Consider the following 18,861-nt stretch of genomic DNA (forward strand, 5'->3'; position numbering starts at 1 on the left):
ATTCTGCAAATGCATAACCTGGAGCAATTTCATCCGAAGAAATATGGCTACCAAATTCGTTCCTTATACTGCAAATAATATTGCATTTTTATATTAACCTGAATTTTGTTCATCCCAAAAATTTTAAATGTTTTGAAAGTAGTATTAAACTATTTTCTACACATTAATAATTAAACTTAAAATGACAATGATGTTCAATTTTAATCACTGTCTCAAAACATTTCAACACAATGAAAAATATGATGAAAATATATTTTTAAATTCTATTTTTTAAAATATACTAGAATTCACTGGTACAGTCATTTTAAAGATCGTATTGTGATAAAAACATTCCTAACACACTGTATAAATATTAAATTGAAGATCTGAAACACTTTTTTTAGTAGGAAATTCTCAGTACTATAAAATACACTGAAAATAAACTTAATTTTGATGTAGGTAACATTTCACTACTAACAATAGGCACGTAAAATGGATAAAAATTTATTCATGAAATACTAGAAATACAAAGTATGCTATTATACTTAATACATCAATACATAAAGGCAAAGCACAATAAAATATTTAATACTTTAATATAATATTCACCCCAGTTCTGACGAATTGCCTTAACATTACATAAAATAAACATTTTATTACAAATATAGATTTAATTCATACACAAGTACACAGTTCATTAAGAAAACATCATTGCAATAAACCATAATTACCCCTAATTAAAAGAATGTCCTCTAATATTTTTTCATTTAAGCTATCCCTGTGGTTTAGAGCGGTGGCTGCTAACCAAAAGGTCAGTGGGTTGAATCTACCAGCTGCTCCTTGGAAACCCTATGGGGCAGTTCTACTCTGTCCTACAGGCTCACTATGAGTTGGAACAGACTCGACGGCAACAGGTTTTTTGGTTTGGTCGTCTCACAAGATGAATTTCAAACCTGAGAAAGCTCTCTCAACACTGACCTGAGTAGCTGGTGTACCCAAATCTCCCGTAGCAATTTCATAAAACTGGGGATACTGTGAACGGTTTTCATGCCAAAATTTAAGAATACTCTTTTTTCCGCTCAACTATTCACACACCATCAAAGCTTCTTAATATAGAGTCAATATTGACAGTAGTTGTTTGATGTCAATTTAACTTTTTTCCTTTCATTTTGGGAAATAATTCCATCTCACCAACATCATTTGAAACAAAACTATTTCCTGAATTGCTTTCCTTTGTTAACACTTTCAGTATTGCTTTTTCAGATTTTCTATCATTTCCCAAATGCTTTTTAAAATACGGCCTTCGCCTTAAATTCAGAACTAATTAGAATCTGATAATGAGAATCTAGATAAACTGCTCCTAATATGCTATCATTTTCAATGATAGTTTTTTCCCTGACATTAAATTTTTCAGTGTCTTTCCAAATGTATTAAGAGTTGTTAATTTTAGCTTAGTTTCCAACCACATCCCCAAAACATCATTCATGGTTAATTGTTCACTTTGCAATCTTACTGTAACTTTCTTTAAAGGTTTTAAAGTTTCTAAAATTAATTTGACGTATGCCCATTTATCATTTGAAAAGTTCTATTTCATATTATTCTCAGCTAACACATCGCAGAGATTTTTGCACCCTAGTAAGTTTTCTGGAGCCCTGGTGGTGCAGTGGTTAAGTGCTCAGCTGCTAACCTAAAGGCCAGCCATTCAAATCCACCAGCCACTCCTTGAAAACCCTATAGGGCAATTCTACTCTGCCGTATAGGGTCGTTATGAGTCGGAATCAACTCATTGCCAATGGGTTTTTTTAAGTAAGGTATCTAACAGGTGTATATACTGTTCCATCTTCTTGGGCATTCCAGTATAGGTTTAAATTATTTTCCAAAAATTTGGTAGACAATGTCAGAATACAAGGTATTCAAATGAATTCATGACATTCTCCTAAAAATTCTCTCAGTTCAGCATCCTTTATTGTGTCTTTAATAACTAATTGAAGTCTGTGTGTGCAGCACTTTATACCAATCTTTTCTTATAAACCTTGTTGCTTTCACCACACTCTGCAATGGTTAATGTCTGCAAGTCAGAGTGTACTAAATCAGTCTTCAAAACTGTCATTTTGCCCTGACATTTGCCATTTGATTTCACTATCATTTCTGAGAAAATCAAATTTAATCGTATCGGAGCCATTTTCCATGGTTATAGAATAAACCTGTTGTAAATCAATGTACTTCTTTAAAACTTAATATACTGTTTTTTATTTACAGACCTGTGTGTCATTCCCAGTGTCAACAGATGTATCTTACCATCTTGTGTGAAATGAACATTAATTCCTACAAATGACCGACTCAATGTACTGGCAATATCAACTTTCAAAGAGAATATTCGTTTTCCTAGATTATTCCAATTTTTTTAGTTTTAAGGGCAAGTTAGGTATCATTTCTCTAATAGTCTCTGAATTGACTGAAAAATTTTGACCAACTGAAGCAATAACTGGATATTAAAATTTTACGGAATCCTGAATATTCAATTAACTCAAACGAACAAACGTTAACTAATTCAACATATGCATTGACAACTGTTTATCTAATTTCACCTTAATGCATTCTGGTAAAACAAATTCATCTAATGTTTTTTGTTGCCTATTCGGAACACTTCTGACACTTTCTTCAATCTTCTTTGTCTTCTTGCTTTGCACTGCACTGTATTTATCCATATGGTGACGCTTCAAGTGCCTCTCTAAATTTGCTGCATGGTCTCCCACCATATCTGTGTTACAATTTTACACGTGCTTTTATTTTCAATCTTTTCATACTTGAAAAATTCTCGACATGGATTTTCTCTGGTTCATCCCATACTAGAATTCAAGGGATAAGAAGTAATATTAACATTAGGGCATATTTTATCATCAATGTATTATGTTACAGTAAAAACAAGTCTTAGACTTTGATCTATATAAAGAGAATAGAATGCATAAATACATTTGTAGAAATGAATTAAAGCCAGTACAGATTAAAATGCTTCTAGCAATGTATTGTCAGTATATTAGAAAAACCGGAATAACTTTGATTTTACATTCACAAGGTTTGACAATTTCTTCTATTTGAAGTCCCACTTGACAACATTCTCATACATTTATCCACCAACTTTTGAAAAAAAATTTCACTTCATAGTGATGCCATCAAGTTGTTTTCAGCGAAATATCGGTATATCGCAGTCGAAACATCAATTTTCATCCCATATTTGTTGATGTTGTTAACACTTCAATTTGTGAGATAAATATCAAATTAAACATTTAAGTACAATGTGTAATAGTACATTTAAATCAAGACTGAATACAAGAATTGAATCATCAAAAAATTATACTGTATTTTTTATTTCTTGAATTTAAACATCACACTTCAAAAATGTGAATAATGTACGTTTAAAATGTTTTGCACTCACCTGACAAATTTCCGTTCACATGAAACTCTGTTCAGAACTCAATGCAGTTTAATCAGCTCTTTCAGATTTGACTACGAGTGGTCTCAATCGCCAAGTGTTTCTTACATCTTCGGTAGGCACAACTTGCATTACTGTGAGAGAGGTCAAGCATGGAGCGGCAATAGCGTATTCTGACTGACCTGTGAATCATCTCTTATCTCACATAAGAGCAGTCATCACCTAGAGCTGTGGCTGCACAACGTCGCTTGCTGAAGCAATGAACTATGCCCTTAGCAGCCATGTGCAAGAGAAGCATTCAGCACACACAGGCACCAGATGCATATCAGACATAAATGGTCCAATAGTCTTGCTTACAACTTAAAAATTATTGTTGAACCAAAAATAGCAGAGTCAAAAAATAACAGTTTATTTCAGTTTGGGTTCAGAAAAATACATTTTTTTAAATTTGGATTTCTGTTTCACTCCAGCAAAATTTTTTTTTTGGTTTTGTTTTGGTTTTTGGTTCTGTTTGGGTTTGAAACCCTGATTTACACACAAAGTGCTTAGGAAAGTACCTGGTAAATCATCTGCCAGTTATCCCAATTTACTTTTTGTAAAGAGATACTACTAAAGGAGCAAGGTAGACAAACCTCACTTTTATCACTGAGTAGCAAGGGTCACCATAAATCCAATTCTCACCTGGAACTGGACCCAGGCTTCACCTTCCCACATCTCCAATCCTCATCACTAGCCACTTTCATGGCACTTCCTTTCTTTGACCCTAACCATCCAGAGTTAAGCAGACTCCCACCTCCAGCCACCTTGAGCCAGGTCATCTGGTACGGGCAATAGACTCAGAAGTCTGCAGAACTTCAGACTAGCCAGCCTCCCCCTGTCCCCCCACCCCCACCCCCTTGGGCTAGGATACAAGCTAGAAGGACTCTGTCCTTTTTCATTGACTGCCTACGCGGCCTTTGCCTGACCACCAGCCATCCAGAGCTGGGATCTTCACAAGTTAACACTCTGTCCTGCCAGCTCCTGCTGGCTCATCAGCTCCTGTGGATTCATTAATTCTAATAGCTCCCACAATTTATGGAGACTATTACCTATACGTAGTTACCCACTGATTATAACCAGAAAGGATACAAGCAAAGAAACGGAGCAGGCAAGGTGTGGAGAGGCCACAGCACATCAGACTTTCATTATCCCTAGGGATGTGCCATGGTCTCTTATGCATGGATGTTCTTGCCACTCCAGGAGACTGCCCCCCCCCCCCAAGAAGTTCCAAGGTCCAGGGTCTCTTATATATAATAGTTACTGGAGCCTCAATCAATGCATATGCATGAATCAATTACTATGTATGACTGAACCCATCATGTCCCTCTCCCTTCCAGAGGCTTGTCATCAGGGTGGGACCTTTGGGTTTCCACTTCATTTGCACGTTTATGTGTTTTAGAAAACAAAAGGCTTAATCGAGTTCTTCATCCCACAGGCACACAATAATCAAACCTAAGCCCATCTATACTGCTGCCATTTGGAACAATTTTACTTGCAGCCCTTTAGGACACTGCTGTCCAACAGAGATATGTTGTTGGGTGCCGTGGAGTCGATTTCCGACTCATACTGACTCCATGTGATAGAGCAGAGCTGCCCCACAGGGTTTTCTAGGCTTCTGTAATCTTTCTCCCACGGAGTCACTGGGTGGGTCAGAAATGCCAACCTTTTGGTTAGCTGCAGAATGCTTAACCGTTGGACAACCAGGTCTCCTAATAGAAATATAATGCAAGCTAAAAATGTAAGGTCATTTTCTAGCAGCCATGTTAAAAAGGTAAAAACAGGTGAAATTAATTTTAGTAGTACATTTAACCCAAAATACTGTCATTTCAACATAATCAATATAAAAAATTGAAGTATTTTATATTTCTTTTTTCATACTAAGTCTTCAAAGTCTGATGTGTATTTTGTTTAGAGAACATAAAACAACTGAACTATCAGTTTTCAAATGAAAAATTCAGTTTCCTCAGTAGCACTAATCACATTTCAAGTGCTAAATATAGCCGTATGTGGCTAAGGACTATCATATTAGACAGCACAGGCCTAGAATATTCCAACAGTATCATCCTATGTATCACAAATCAGTTCTCCCATTCTCCTGCAGTCAAGTGTACTCTTTCCACTATATTCTTCTACTCCCAACAGGAGAAAACTAAGCCTGACACAGACGGGTGGTAAATAAAAGAATGTCTGCTCCTTCAAAGGTGGTAGTAATACTTATGACCAGACGAATTTGAATTTATATAAAAGTACAAGCCCAGCGCTAGCTAAAGTTCAGATCTAAAAAGATGATAATCTTGTTATTTTTGATGTTATCTCCTAAACTTTAAATGTTGAATTAAAATTCTTTTAAGGGCCAAACAAAATAATCTGGTGAGAGATTTAGCTATTAGGTCACCAATCTGTGACCTCTGCTCTATTTGATTCCCTTGGCCCTAATTTCTCTGCTCACCCCAAGAGAATGATTTCAGCTTTTTAGTAATGTGGAGAACATAAAAGTATTACTATTCAGGTCACTATAAATGATGTACATCCCATTGAAAAGTAAATTGTTACTTATTTGTGATAATCTTTCATGAATTTGGTGAATGTGGATAAATCCTCAACAGCTGGAGGCAAAGGATAAAAATCTTTATAGATTTAAAAAGCACACTCAAACTCTGAACTACTAACCCCCATGGCATCCTTCTAATTGTATCTCATTTCAATAGTTTTAGATGAAAATTTTTCATAATAAAATGAAGTAATTTTTTAGGGGGAAGGGTAATAAACTCCTTCAGCCATATAATCCAATTCTCTTTTGCAGACACAACACAAAGGGATAACTCAATGAATCTGTTAGAATTCCTAGATTACACAGTCTAATAGATTAAAACCAAAGATCTAAAAAAAATTTATTGTAGTAAGTATATATGCAACATTTGCCATTTCAACAATCTTGACATGTATAGTTCAGTGAATTATGTTCATGTTGTTCAACCATCACTCTTATCTGTTTCCAAATTTTTCCATCACCAATAACAGATGCTCAGTGTCCTCTAAGCCTTGTGTCCTCTTTTCCTCCTCCCTCCCACCCAACCACTAAAAGCCAAAGATTTTGCTATTTTAAAAGTTCTATGCCCTTTTCCTTCTTTCCTGTCTTTTAAATGACCTTTCACTTTCTTCACGTACGACATCCTTGATGTCTTCCCACAACTCTTCTGGTCTTCAGTGATTAGTGTTCAGTGTGCCAAATCTATTCTTGAGACGGTGTCAATTCAGGGGGGATGCGTCCAGGGTCATGCTTTGGCCGTTGTGGATTTGCTTTGATTTTCTTTAGCATTAAGCCAAACTTGCACATGAGCAATCGATGATCTGTTCCACAGCTCGCCCCTGGCCTTGTCTTAACTGATGACATTAAGCATTTCCATCGTATTTTTCCACAGAGGTAGGCAATTTGATCCCTACGTAGTCCATCTGGCGATGCCCACGTGTATAGTCGTCGCTTATGTTGTTGAAAAAAAGTATTTCCAATGAATAAGTCATTGGTCTTGCAGAATTCTATCATGCGATCTCCAGCTTCATCTCTATCACCAAGACCGAACTTTCCAGCTACTGGTTTTTCTTCTTTTTCTCCAACTTTCGCATTCCAGTCACCAGTAATTAGCAATGCATCTTTCTTGCATGTTTGATCAATTTCAGACTGTAGTAGTTTGTAAAAATCTTCAATTTCTTCATCTGTGGCATTAGTGGTTGGTGCATAAATTTGAATAATAGTAGTATTAACTGGTTTTCCTTGTAGGCGTATGGATATTAACCTGTCACTGACAGCGTTATACTTTAGGATAGATCTTGAAATAGTCTTTTTGATGATGAATGCAACACCATTCTTCTTCAAAGCGTTGTACCCAGAATAGTAGACCATATGATTACCAGATTCAAAATGGCCAGTACCAGCCCATTCCAGCTCACTAATGCCTAGGATATCAACATTGATGGATTCCATCTCATTTTTGACAACTTCCAATTTTCCTACATTCATACTTTGTACATTCCATGTTGCGATTACTAATGGATATCCTGGAGGCGTTACTTCAACAGCATCGTTAAGGTTGACTCTAATTTGACGAGGCAGCTTTTCCCTGGTCGTATTTTGAGTACCTTCCAACCTAGGAGGCTCATCTTCCAGCATAGCACTAGCAACACAGGAAAGAAGGAAAAGAATAAATTGGATGTCAGGAGAGACTCTTAAACTTGCTCTAAAATGCAGAGTAGCTAAAGCGAACAGAAGAAATGATGAAGTAAAAGTGTGGAACAGATTTCAAAGGGTGGCTTGAGAAGACAAGGTACAGTATTACAATAAAGTAAAAGAAATGAAGATTTCAAATGGCAGCTTGAGAAGATAAAAGTATTATAATGAAAAGTGCAAATACCTGGAGTTAGAAAACCAAAAGGTAAGAACACGGTTGGCATTTCTCAAGCTGAAAAACTGAAGGGAAAATTCAAGCCTCAAGTTGCATTACTACTAAAGAATTCTATGGGCTAAAAATCAAATGATACAGGAAGCATCAAAAGAAGATGGAAGGAACACACAGAATCACCATACCAGAAAGAACTGGCTGACGTTCAACCATTTCAGAAGGCAGCATATGATCAAGAACTGCTGGTACTAAAGGAAGAAGTTGAAGCTGCACTGAAGGCATTGGTGAAAAACAAAGCTCCAGGAATTGGTGGATTACCAACTGAGATGCTTCAACAAACGATATAATGCTGGAAGCGCTTACTCATCTATGTCAAATTTGGAAGGCAGGTACCAACCAAGTCAACCAACTGGAAGAGATACATATTAGAGCCCCATTCCAAAGAACGGCTACCAAAAAAATAGAATGCGGAAATTACCAAACAATGTGATTAGTATCACACCATAGCAAAATTTTGTCCAAGGTAATTAACAAATGACTACAGTCATACAACAGGGAACTGCCAGAAGTTCAAGCTGGATTCAGAAAAGGATTGCAATGAGGGGTATCAATGATATCAGATGGATCTTGGCCGAAAGCAAAGAATACCAAAATGATGTTTACCTGTGTCTTATTGGCTACACGAAGGCATTTGACTGTGTGGATCACAACAAATTATGGATAACATTATGAAGAATGGGAATTCCAGAAGACTTAATTCTGCTCAGATGCAACCTGTACATGGATCAAGAAGCAATTGCTTGAACAGAACAAGTAGATATTGCTAGTTCAAAACTGGAAAAAGGTGCATAGCAGTGTTGTACCCTTTCACATAATTTATTCAATCTGTATGCTGAGCAAATAATCCGAGAAGCTGGACTACATGAAGTATGTGGCATCAGGGCTGGAGGAAGACTCATTAACAACCTGTGACAGGCAGATGACACAACCTTGCCTACTGAAAACGACTATGGCTTGAAGCATGATGACCAAAGACTAAAGCTTTCAGTATGGATCGCACTTGAACGTGAAGAAAAAAAAAACCCTCACAACTAGGATGATGAACAGCACCATGACATATGGAGAAAAAATTGAAGTTGTCAAGTATTTCATTCTAGTTTTATCAACTATCAATGCCGATGGAAGCAGCAATCAAGAACTCAACTGACGTACTGCATTAGGCAAATGTGCTGCAAAGACCTGTTTAATGTTTAAAACTTTGAAGCAAAGAGGTCACTCTGATGACTCAAGCTATGGTCTTTTCAATTGCTTTATATGCGTGTGAAAGCTGGATAATGAAAAAAGAGAGAAGAATTGATGCATTCGTGTTGTGGTGTTGGTGATGAGTATCGAATATTCTGTGGAATGCCAGAAGAATGAACAAATCCCAGTCTTGGAAGAGATACAATCAGAATATTCCTTAGAAGTGAGGGTGGCAAGACTCTGACATGCTTACTTTGGACACGTCATCAGGAAAGACCAATCACTAGAAAAGGACATCACAATTGACAATAGAGGAACCAATGAAAATGAAGAAACCATCAATCAGATGGACTGACCCAACAGCTGCAATGATGGACTCAAATATAGAACATGAAGATGGCACAGGACCAGGCAGCTAACAATCATTAATTTTTACAACTTTATTAGAATTATTTCTTCAAAGGGTGAAACATTTTCTCCCAGTAGTTTTATTGCATAGAAGGTGCTAAATAAGAAGGGCATTTTGTTGTCAGTTGCTGTCAAGCAAGCTCTGATGCAAGACGACTTCATGTATAACAGAATTAAAAACTGCCTAGTCCTGTGCCATCTTCATGATCGTTGGTATATTTGAGTCTATTGTTGAGGCTATTGTGCCGATTCATCTCACTGAGACTTTCTCCCTTGTTTTTGTTAGCCCTCTATTTTACCAAACAGGATGTCCTTTTCTAGTAAGTCGTCCAAAGTGAGTTGTCTTACCATCCTAGTTTCTAAGGAATATTCTGGTTGTATTTCTTCTAAGACTGATTTTTTCATTCTTGTGGCAGTCCACAGTATATTCAGTACTTTTTGCCAACACCACAGTTTGAGTGCACCGATTCTTGTCTTCATTTTTCATTATCCAACTTTCACAAGCATGAGGCTACTAAAAAGACTTGACAAAATATGATAGGCTATTGCTGGTGTACACATTAGAGGTGACAGATTTGCAGCCTTTTCTGTGGTTAGATTGTAGTTTTTGAGTGCATTCAAAATTATAGCATGTGCCTTCTGTTTTATCACAGTTTGTTAAATGAACACAGGTTATGTTACTTTAAGTAAACGATTTATACTGAAGATACTTATAAGGGTAGTTATTTACATATTATAAATATTTATTCCATCAGACGGCATTCTTTGAATATCTCTGTTGAGCTAGTAATCAACTTGATTGGTCACCCTCCAGGACAAATTAAATCCAAGTTGGCTTCTGAAAATCCTTTGTATGGACTGTCCTAACCTTAACAATTTTGTCAAACTAACTGGTTAAATGTGCACTGCTTCTGAACTGGTCATTTTAATGATACTGAGGCTTCTGATTACAATACTGTAAAATCTGACTTCAATTAAATACAGGGAGGTTTGTCTTGATCAAGAAAAAACTAAGTCTTAAATACAGTTTTGGAAGCTACCAGTTGTTCAATATGTAATTCATACAATGGGATGAACATTAAGACTGGCCTGGCTCTCCTGATGTGTATAAGAGACAGAGAGAGATAAGACAGAGACAGACAGATATGTACTGCAGTGTCTGGGATGATTACTGTGACTCTGGTTGCAAACTTGCAATTCTATATTCATCACTTAAGGTTAGTACTTACGGTTACACTGGGTCAAGGGTTGAAACTCTGGAGGAACTCAGAAATTTGCATTTTTTAACATCTTTCCAAGATATGCTTAATTTTGAAAGCTACTGGTTTAAGAGTTAGGCTAGTAAGGAGAATCAAGAGTAAGATGGAGTACTGAAACACTAATAAATTCAGAGAGATCAATCAGCTAAAAAATGGTCGGTAAATGTACCATATATAAGCACCAAACAATTCCCTTTCTACCTCACTAGTAACATCAAAAAACTGATGAGAGAATGTAGCTTCACAGACATGTAAGAACAAATGCAAAATTTCTAAAGATTCTGGAAGAATTAAATTATTTCCCCACAACTGCAAATGTGGAAAACAAATCACCAAATGCTTATAATCTCTTTTGCTTTGAGTATTTCTTTAGTACCTTATGGTTAACTATACGAATGGTTTTTCATCAGTCAATTATGTCCATCTTTGTTTGATTTTTCCCATTTGGTTACCTGCAGTACAAGTCATTGTCCAATTCATATTCTGTATTACTTCTTACTTTTAGGTTTTCTTTTAAATATCTAGCTGTTCAACACCTTTTAAAGTAGAGCTATAAGAAAGAAAATGCTGAGTTGGTGTTAAGTATCATACCTGTAAGGCCAAGATTCCTATTATCATACACGTGTGCTTTACACCCACGTAACTGCATTACTAGCCTTGGAAGCCATCTTGAAAATGATGCCTGGCTCACAAGGGAGATCCATGGAGAGCATCCTGAGTAAACTGCAAGTTCCTATCACTATTGCTAAAAAAAAATTTAAGGAAATTTTACAGTAGTAGTTCGTAGTTTTGCCTTCAAATCTAAGAACAATGTGTTAATTTACAATGGACTAAGGCCACTCTTGAAGATTTTTACCAACTTCTGCAGTATGAAATTGATCAAACACAATCAAGATACACTGATAATTACTGATCATTCGAATGCGAAAGTTGGAAACAAAGAAGGATCAGTAGCAGGAAAATACAGCCTTGGTGACAGAAATGATGCCAGAGATTGCATTAACAGAATTTTGCAAGACCAACAACTTCTTCATTGCCAAGTATCTTTTTTCAACAACTATACACATGGATCTCACCAGATGGAATAAACCGGAATCAATCACATCGACTACATCTGTGGGAAGAGATGATGGAAAAGCTCAATATCATCAGTCAAACCAAGGCCAGGGGCCAACTGTGGAACAGACCATCAATTGCTCATATGCAAATTGAAGTTGAAGTTGAAAAAAATTAAAACAACTCCACGAAAGCCAAAGTACAACTTTGAGTATATCCCACCTGAATTTAGAGACCATCTCAAGAATAGATGTGACACACTGAACACTAATGACCGAAGACCAGATGAGCTGTGAACAACATCAAGGACATCATATATGAAGAAAGCAAAAGGTCATTAAAGAAAGAAAAGACCAAAATGGTTGTCAGAAGAGACTCTGAAACTTGCTGTTGAATATAAAGTAGCTGAAGTGAAAGGAATGATCAAGTAAAAGACCTGAATAGAAGATTTCAAAGGGCAGCTTGAGAAGATTAAGTATTGTAATGAAATGTGCAAAGACCTGGAATTAGAAAACCAAAAGGGAAGAACATGCTTGTCATTTCTCAAGCTGAAGGAATTGAAGAAAAAATTCAACTCTCAAGTTGCAAGATGGAAGGATTCTATGGGAAAAATACTGAACAATGGAGGAAGCATCAAAAGAAGATGGAAGGAATACACAATCACGGTACCAAAAAGGATCGGTCGACATTCAATCATTTTAGGAGGTAGCATATGATCAAGAACCAATGGTACTGAAGGAAGAAGTCCAAGGTGCACTGAAGGAACTGGCAAAGAACAAGACTCCAGGAAATGACGAACACCAATAGAGATGTTTCAAAAAACGGATGCAGCACTGGAGGTGCTCACTCATTTATGCCAAGAAATTTGGAAGATAGCTTCCTGGCCAACCAATTGGGAGAGATCCGTATCTGTGCCTGTTCCAAAGAAAAGTGAGCCAACAAAATGCAGAAATTATCAAACAATATCAGTAGTATCACACACAAATAAAATTTTATTGGAAGATCATTCAAAAGCGGTGGTAGCAGTACACCAACAGGGAACTGCCAGTGCCAGCAGTTCAAGCCGGATTCAGAAAAGGACATGGAACAAGGGATATCATTGCTGATGTCAAATGGGTCTTGGCTGAAAGCAGAGAATACAAGATGTTTACCTGTTTTTTTTGACCATGCAAAGGCATTAGACTGTGTGGATCATAACAAATTACAGATAACATTGTGAAGAATGGGGATTCTAGAACACTTAATGGTACTAATGAGGAATCTGTATACAGACCGAGAAGCAGCTCTTCAAACAGAACAAAGGGATACTGTGTGGTTTAAAATCAGGAAAGGTATGCATCATGGTTGTATCCTTTCACCATAATCATTCAATTTGTATGCTGAGCAAATAATCCGAGAAGCTGGACTTTATGAAGAAGAATGTGGCATCAGTATTGGAGGAAGACTCACTAACAGCTTGTGATATGCAGATGACAGAACCTTGCTCGCTGAAAGTGAAGAAGACTTGAAGCACTTACTGATGAAGATCAAAGAATACAGCCTTCAGTATGGTTTGCACCTCAACATAAAAAAAAAAAAAATCCTCACAACTGGACCAATAAGCAACATCATGATAAACAGAAAAAAGATTGAAGTTATCAAGGATTTCATTTTACTTGGATCCACCATCAATGCCCATGGAAGCAGCAGTCAAGAAATCAAAAGATGTATTGCACTGGACAAATCTGCTGCAAAAAAATCTCTTTAAAAGTGTTAAAAAGCAAAGATGTCACTTTGAGGACTAAGGTGCATCTGACCCAAGCCATGGTATTTTCAATCACCTCAGAGGCATGCGAAAGCTTGTCAATGAATAAGGAAGACGGAGTAAGAATTGATGCCTTTGAATTATGGTGTTGGCAAAGAATATTGAATATAGGATGGACTGCCAAAAGAATGAACAAATCTGTCTCTGAAGAAGTATAGCCAGAATGCTCCTTAGAAGCAAGGATGGGGAGACTTCATCTCATGTACTTTGGACATGTTATCAGGAGCGATCAGTCCCTGGAGAAGGACATCATGCTTGGTAAATTAGAGGGTCAATGAAAAAGAAGAAGACACTCAGTGAGATGAGTGACACAGTGGCTGCAACAATGGGTTCAAGCATAACAAAGATTGTGCGGATGGGGCACAATTGGGCAGTGTTTCGTTCTTTCGTACATGGGGTTGCTATGAGTCAGAACCTAACAACAAGGCCACCTGTAGTAAGCTATAACCAAGGCTTTAATACAAACTGATTTAACTAGTATGATTTTGGGACCAGAAAGAGAAACAAAAGTTGAGGAAGAAATAGGACCATTTTCTTCCAAATATTTGTTCACTTATGAACAAATAAAAGCAACTCTTCCTGTTGTCAAAGCATCCTAATTAAATTTTATCCAAGTTATTCCACAGACAGCATATACTAAAACATGAAACAAAGGCAGTATAACCTTACTATAAAGATGACAAAAAAATCTTGACACACTACCTCAGTTTGCCTTAACTGCTAAAGTATAACTCGTTTACTCGGCTTGCCTTTTAAATTGCTTTGTGCCATAATGAAGCCTTTGAAGTCAGCTTTAGATTAGTATTTAGCTGAAAGACAAAAGAAAAATCTCTGGATCCACTAATCTTGTCAATCATCAAAGAAAACAAAAATCACACTAACAATACACCAGCGCGATCAGCCGCCTTTCAGATCATGCTACACATTCTTAAACCAATTCCAAGCCACGCAAAGCCTACAGATTGAGAAGAAAACATGTGAGAGGTAGGATGGCGGCTTCACTGAGGGACATCTCACCTGTTAACAAAATCATCTCCGCTTCTTACATCGAAACATTTCACTGTTCCCAAAACCTTCGTGTCTGGGAAGAAAAGAAAAAACCGATGATTACCAGACAGACTTTTGGAAAACAGCCACGCTTCAGAATCCAGTCCCTCACATGCTTCCCAGCCGCCAGGGGAGGCTACCAGACAGCCTTTCTCTCTTCAGAGTACCTTTCGTGGGCCGTGCTTTCAGCACAACGACACCTTAACAGTACACGTGGGTGAAACTGGAGCGGTGGGCAGGGACAGGCCTGGGGCGCGGGCCAAAATGGGTGTGCACGAAGACAGCGCGAGTGGGCGCGGCTGTAGGGTGCACAGCAGTGAGGGAGGGAAGGGGAAGCCACCAGGGCCCACTCTGGCCTGCGGAGGCGGCGCGGCGCGCCTCAGGGTACTGGAGGAGAGAGCGGGGTACGAGAGAGAGGAACTACGGCGGGAGCTCACAAGGCGGGCTGGCGACACGGCGCCCAGCCACACACGCGGCCGCGGCCGCGGCGCACGAGTCCACAGGGGGCGCAGGAAGCAGCGGGCGCGGCTGCGGGACACGCGGGCCAGCTCCCGTGAGTGAATGAGGGCGTGGGGGAGGGGCATCCGTTCTCGCCTGCTCACCCCGCTGCGGTTAACGGTTCCACTGCCAGGATTCCCTCATGGCCCCACCCTCGTCCCCGTCCGGCCCTCACCGACGACACTGTCACCGCTGGCAGGCGCCGCCGATGCGAGGCCGCCTGGGCCGCCGGTTCCTGCGCCGCTGCCAGTGGTGCCGGGCTCAGAGTCAGCAGCGCTGAGGGCAGGGGCGGCGGGCGGCTGCTGGATCTCAGCCTCGCTGCTCATGGTTGCGGTGATGGTGACTGGGGCCGGCTGCGGCTCCTGCCGGGGTGTGATGGTAACTAGGCCGGCGGCGGCGGCAGTCGTGCTCCTCGGGGATCTGTAGGGTCGGCTCTGCTCCCGCTACCGATCGAACTAGCGATAATGGCGGGACAGGCGGGATAAGTCCTGAGATCTACTCGCCCTAAACGCCGCTCACTGGTCAACATTGTTGTCAGTCTCACCACCTGACCCCAATTCCCTGCTCCTATTGGCTAAGACTTCATCACTCCTCCACTCTCATTGGCTGCTAGACGGCGGACCGACTTACACAACCGTTCCTGTCTCCGCCGCCTCCATAGAGACCGGAACTAGAGTTTAGAGTTAGTATGAGAACAACAGAGTACCAGAGAAAGCGGTCGGACAGGGCTTGAGTTTTCACGAGGCAGCATCCTGGGCGAACCGACTCCACGGCTAGGGTGGTGCCCCGGTCAAAGGAAAGGCATGGCCAAACGCCTTGGCCGGGATTACCCAGGCTGACCCTGGGCTCGGAAGGGAGTCCGACACCTTAACCCCTTGTGGATAGGCTTCCCTTCCTTCCCGTTCCAAAAACGGTCCTTGTGACGGCAGACGGCTATCGCTGGGATAGCGCAGTCTTTTCTATAGGGGCCGTGTACTCGCAGTACAGCGGCAAATTTCTGCAACAGACCTTAAACGTTCGCGTTAGAGGAGCGTCCGCTTTTGGTGAAGCAGTCACCTTGGAGGGACAACGTGGGATCTCAGACGGCCCCTGCTCAGCATATGGAGGGTGGGGGGCGGGCGTACACTCCATGGGGACCTGCCGTCGGATCCATTTTACCAGACATCTGAGGAATGTGTCTTGTTAAGTATTCACGTCTTCTCGCATTGGCCACACATCAGATTTAATCTGAACTCAGGTTTATTGAGCAAACTAGGCATTTTTCATGCATTTTAGCCTTACAACAGCTATGTGAAACTATTCACGTTTTAATTGCTTAAGTCCACCTTCATTCGTTCTTTATTAAGCGTCTACTATCTGCTGAGTCAGTTTCAGCCTTCCGGAATTCAGTCTCGGGGTGGCGGCAGAAATTTGAACACCCAGTTCCACTCCGGAGCTGTGAAAGTACAAGGCATTTTTGGAGTGCAAGTGGGAAGAGGAAGGTAGAATGCTGCCTTTCCAGGCACAGAAAAGTTTATACAAAGGTCCAGAGGCAAGAAGAGATGGCGTCTCGTAGGAAATGCGAATAAAGTAGTTCTATATGACTAGAAAGGCAACCCTGGTGGTGTAGTGGTTAAGTGCTACAGCTTCTAGCCAAATAGATCGGCAGTTCAAATCCATCAGGCACTCCCTGGAAACTCTATGGGGCGGTTCTACTCTGTCCTATAGGGTCGCTATGAATCAGAATCTACTCGATGGCAATGGGATATGACTACAATGAAGACACGGGGTTCTAGAGGTAAGCAAGATCAAATTAGGAATGTTTTATGTGAAATTTATCGTAAGGGCAATGATGAGAAAAGTAATTTTAGAATTGTAAGCTAGAGGGTGGCATGATCTTTTTTAAATGGCCGCTGAGTGGAGAATCCGTTGTAGAGGGGCATGAATTGAAGTAGGGAAACCAGTTAGAAGGCTAGAGCAGTACTAGTCCTCACCCCTATCGGTATCATCTAGGTCTGTCAATTCCACCTCTGGAAGACCTCCCAAATCACTCCTAAAAATCTCTAAACGTCAGCCCAGGGTCTCTTCATACCTACTGCTACTTCCAAGTGCAGGGCATCATCATCTATTACTTAGAGCAGGGGTAGGCATTTTTTTTTTTGAAGGGGCAGATAGTAAATATTTTAAGCTTTGTGGGCCTTAGGGTTCTGTTTCAATTACTCACCTTTGCCTTTACAGCCTGAAAGCAGTCATAGACAATTTGTCAACAAGTGCAGCTGTGTTCCAATAAAACTTAATTTATGGACACTGAATATTTTTGTGTGTGTGTGATTTAGGTGAAAGTTCACAGCTGAAGTTAGTTTCTCATACAAAAATTTATACACACATTGTTATGTGACCCTAGTTGCTATCCCTATGTGACAGCACACTTCTCCTTTCCACCCTGAATTTCCCATGTCTGTTCAACCAGCTGCTATCGCTTTCTGCCTTCTCATCTCGCCTCCAGACAGGAGCTGCCATGTAGTTTCATGTATCTACTTGAACTAAGAAACACACTCTTCACAAGTATCATGTCTTCTAGCCCAGTCTAATCTTTGAAGAGTCGGCTTACGGAATGGTTTTAGTTCTGAGTTAACAGTCTGGACGCCATGTCTTCTGGGGTGCCTCCAATCTCAATATTTATACAATATTTGCCCTTTTGTGACTGACTAAATTGACTGAGCATAATGCCTTCCAGATTCCTCCATGTTATGTTTCACGGATTCATCGTTGTTCTTTATCATTGCATAGTATTCCATTTTGTGAATATACCATAATTTGTTTATTTATTTGTCTGTTGATGGGCACCTAGGTTGTTTCCATCTTTTTGCTATCATGAACAGTGCTGCAATGAACATGGGTGTGCATATATCTACTTGTGTGATGGCTGTTATTTCTCCAGGACATATTCCAAGGAGTGGGATTGCTGGATTGTATGGTACTTCTGTTTCTAGCTTTTTAAGGAAGCACCAAATTGATTTCCAAAGTGGTTGTACCCTTTTACTTTCCCACTAGCAATGTATAAGTGTTCCCATCTCTCCACAACCTCTCTAACATTTATCCCGCGTTCGTCAGCCCCTGCAGATACCTGAGTCAGGTGAAACCTCAAGCCTCATGCCTGAGCCACGGACTTGGGATTTGTCAGCCTCTACAACTGTGTGAGCCGTTTCCTTGAGACAAATCTCTCTGTCTCTCTTTCCTTCTCATTCCCTTCCTCCCTGTTTCTCTCTCTATATATATATACATCTATATATTATTATTATTATTTTTAAGATGTTTTAGTGCGTTTGGAGGTATTAAGTGTTTTCTATGCACAGAAAGGTAAAATATATACTATGTGCTAAGACAAACATTCATAACAAATTATGGATAACATTGTGTAGAATGAGAATTCCAGAACACTTAACTGTGCTCTTCAGGAACCTGTACATAAACCAAAAGGCAGAAGTTCATACTGCATGGTTTAAAGTGAGGAAAGGTGTGCACAAGAGTTGTTTCCTTTTGCCATACTTATTCAATCTGTATGCTGAGCAAATAATCTGAGAAGTTGGACTATATGAAGAGAGAGAGAGAGAGGGTTTGCTTCTCTAGAGAACCCAGCCTAAGACATTCGGTACTGAGAGTCCTTCTAGAGAAACAAAATTGTAAGGATGAGTTTTCTAAATTGGTTCTCAAGTCTGA

At 39.6% G+C, this 18,861-nt stretch overlaps 2 protein-coding genes and 1 pseudogene across 2 annotated transcripts in view; 2 read left to right on the forward strand and 1 right to left on the reverse strand.

Moving 5' to 3' along the window:
- Positions 1 to 15,628, reverse strand: LOC111820956 (nuclease-sensitive element-binding protein 1-like). The gene is made up of 3 exons (XM_023733217.1): positions 15,338 to 15,628; positions 14,635 to 14,698; positions 1 to 2,828 (listed from the first exon to the last, which is right to left on the reverse strand). Exons 1-3 carry the CDS (start codon positions 15,486 to 15,488, stop codon positions 2,819 to 2,821), a joined length of 225 nt encoding a protein of 74 aa, XP_023588985.1. The 5' UTR covers positions 15,489 to 15,628; the 3' UTR covers positions 1 to 2,818.
- The window catches only part of LOC101344790 (zinc finger protein 420), a 347,019-nt gene that overhangs the window by 284,891 nt on the left and 43,267 nt on the right, over positions 1 to 18,861 (forward strand). The gene's annotated exons all lie outside the window — the stretch shown is intronic.
- The window catches only part of LOC101346314 (claudin-19-like), a 16,147-nt pseudogene continuing 12,784 nt past the window's right edge, over positions 15,499 to 18,861 (forward strand).

Source organism: Trichechus manatus, unplaced genomic scaffold (genome assembly GCF_000243295.1).
Source record: "Trichechus manatus latirostris isolate Lorelei unplaced genomic scaffold, TriManLat1.0 scaffold00057, whole genome shotgun sequence".
NCBI lineage: Eukaryota > Metazoa > Chordata > Mammalia > Sirenia > Trichechidae > Trichechus > Trichechus manatus.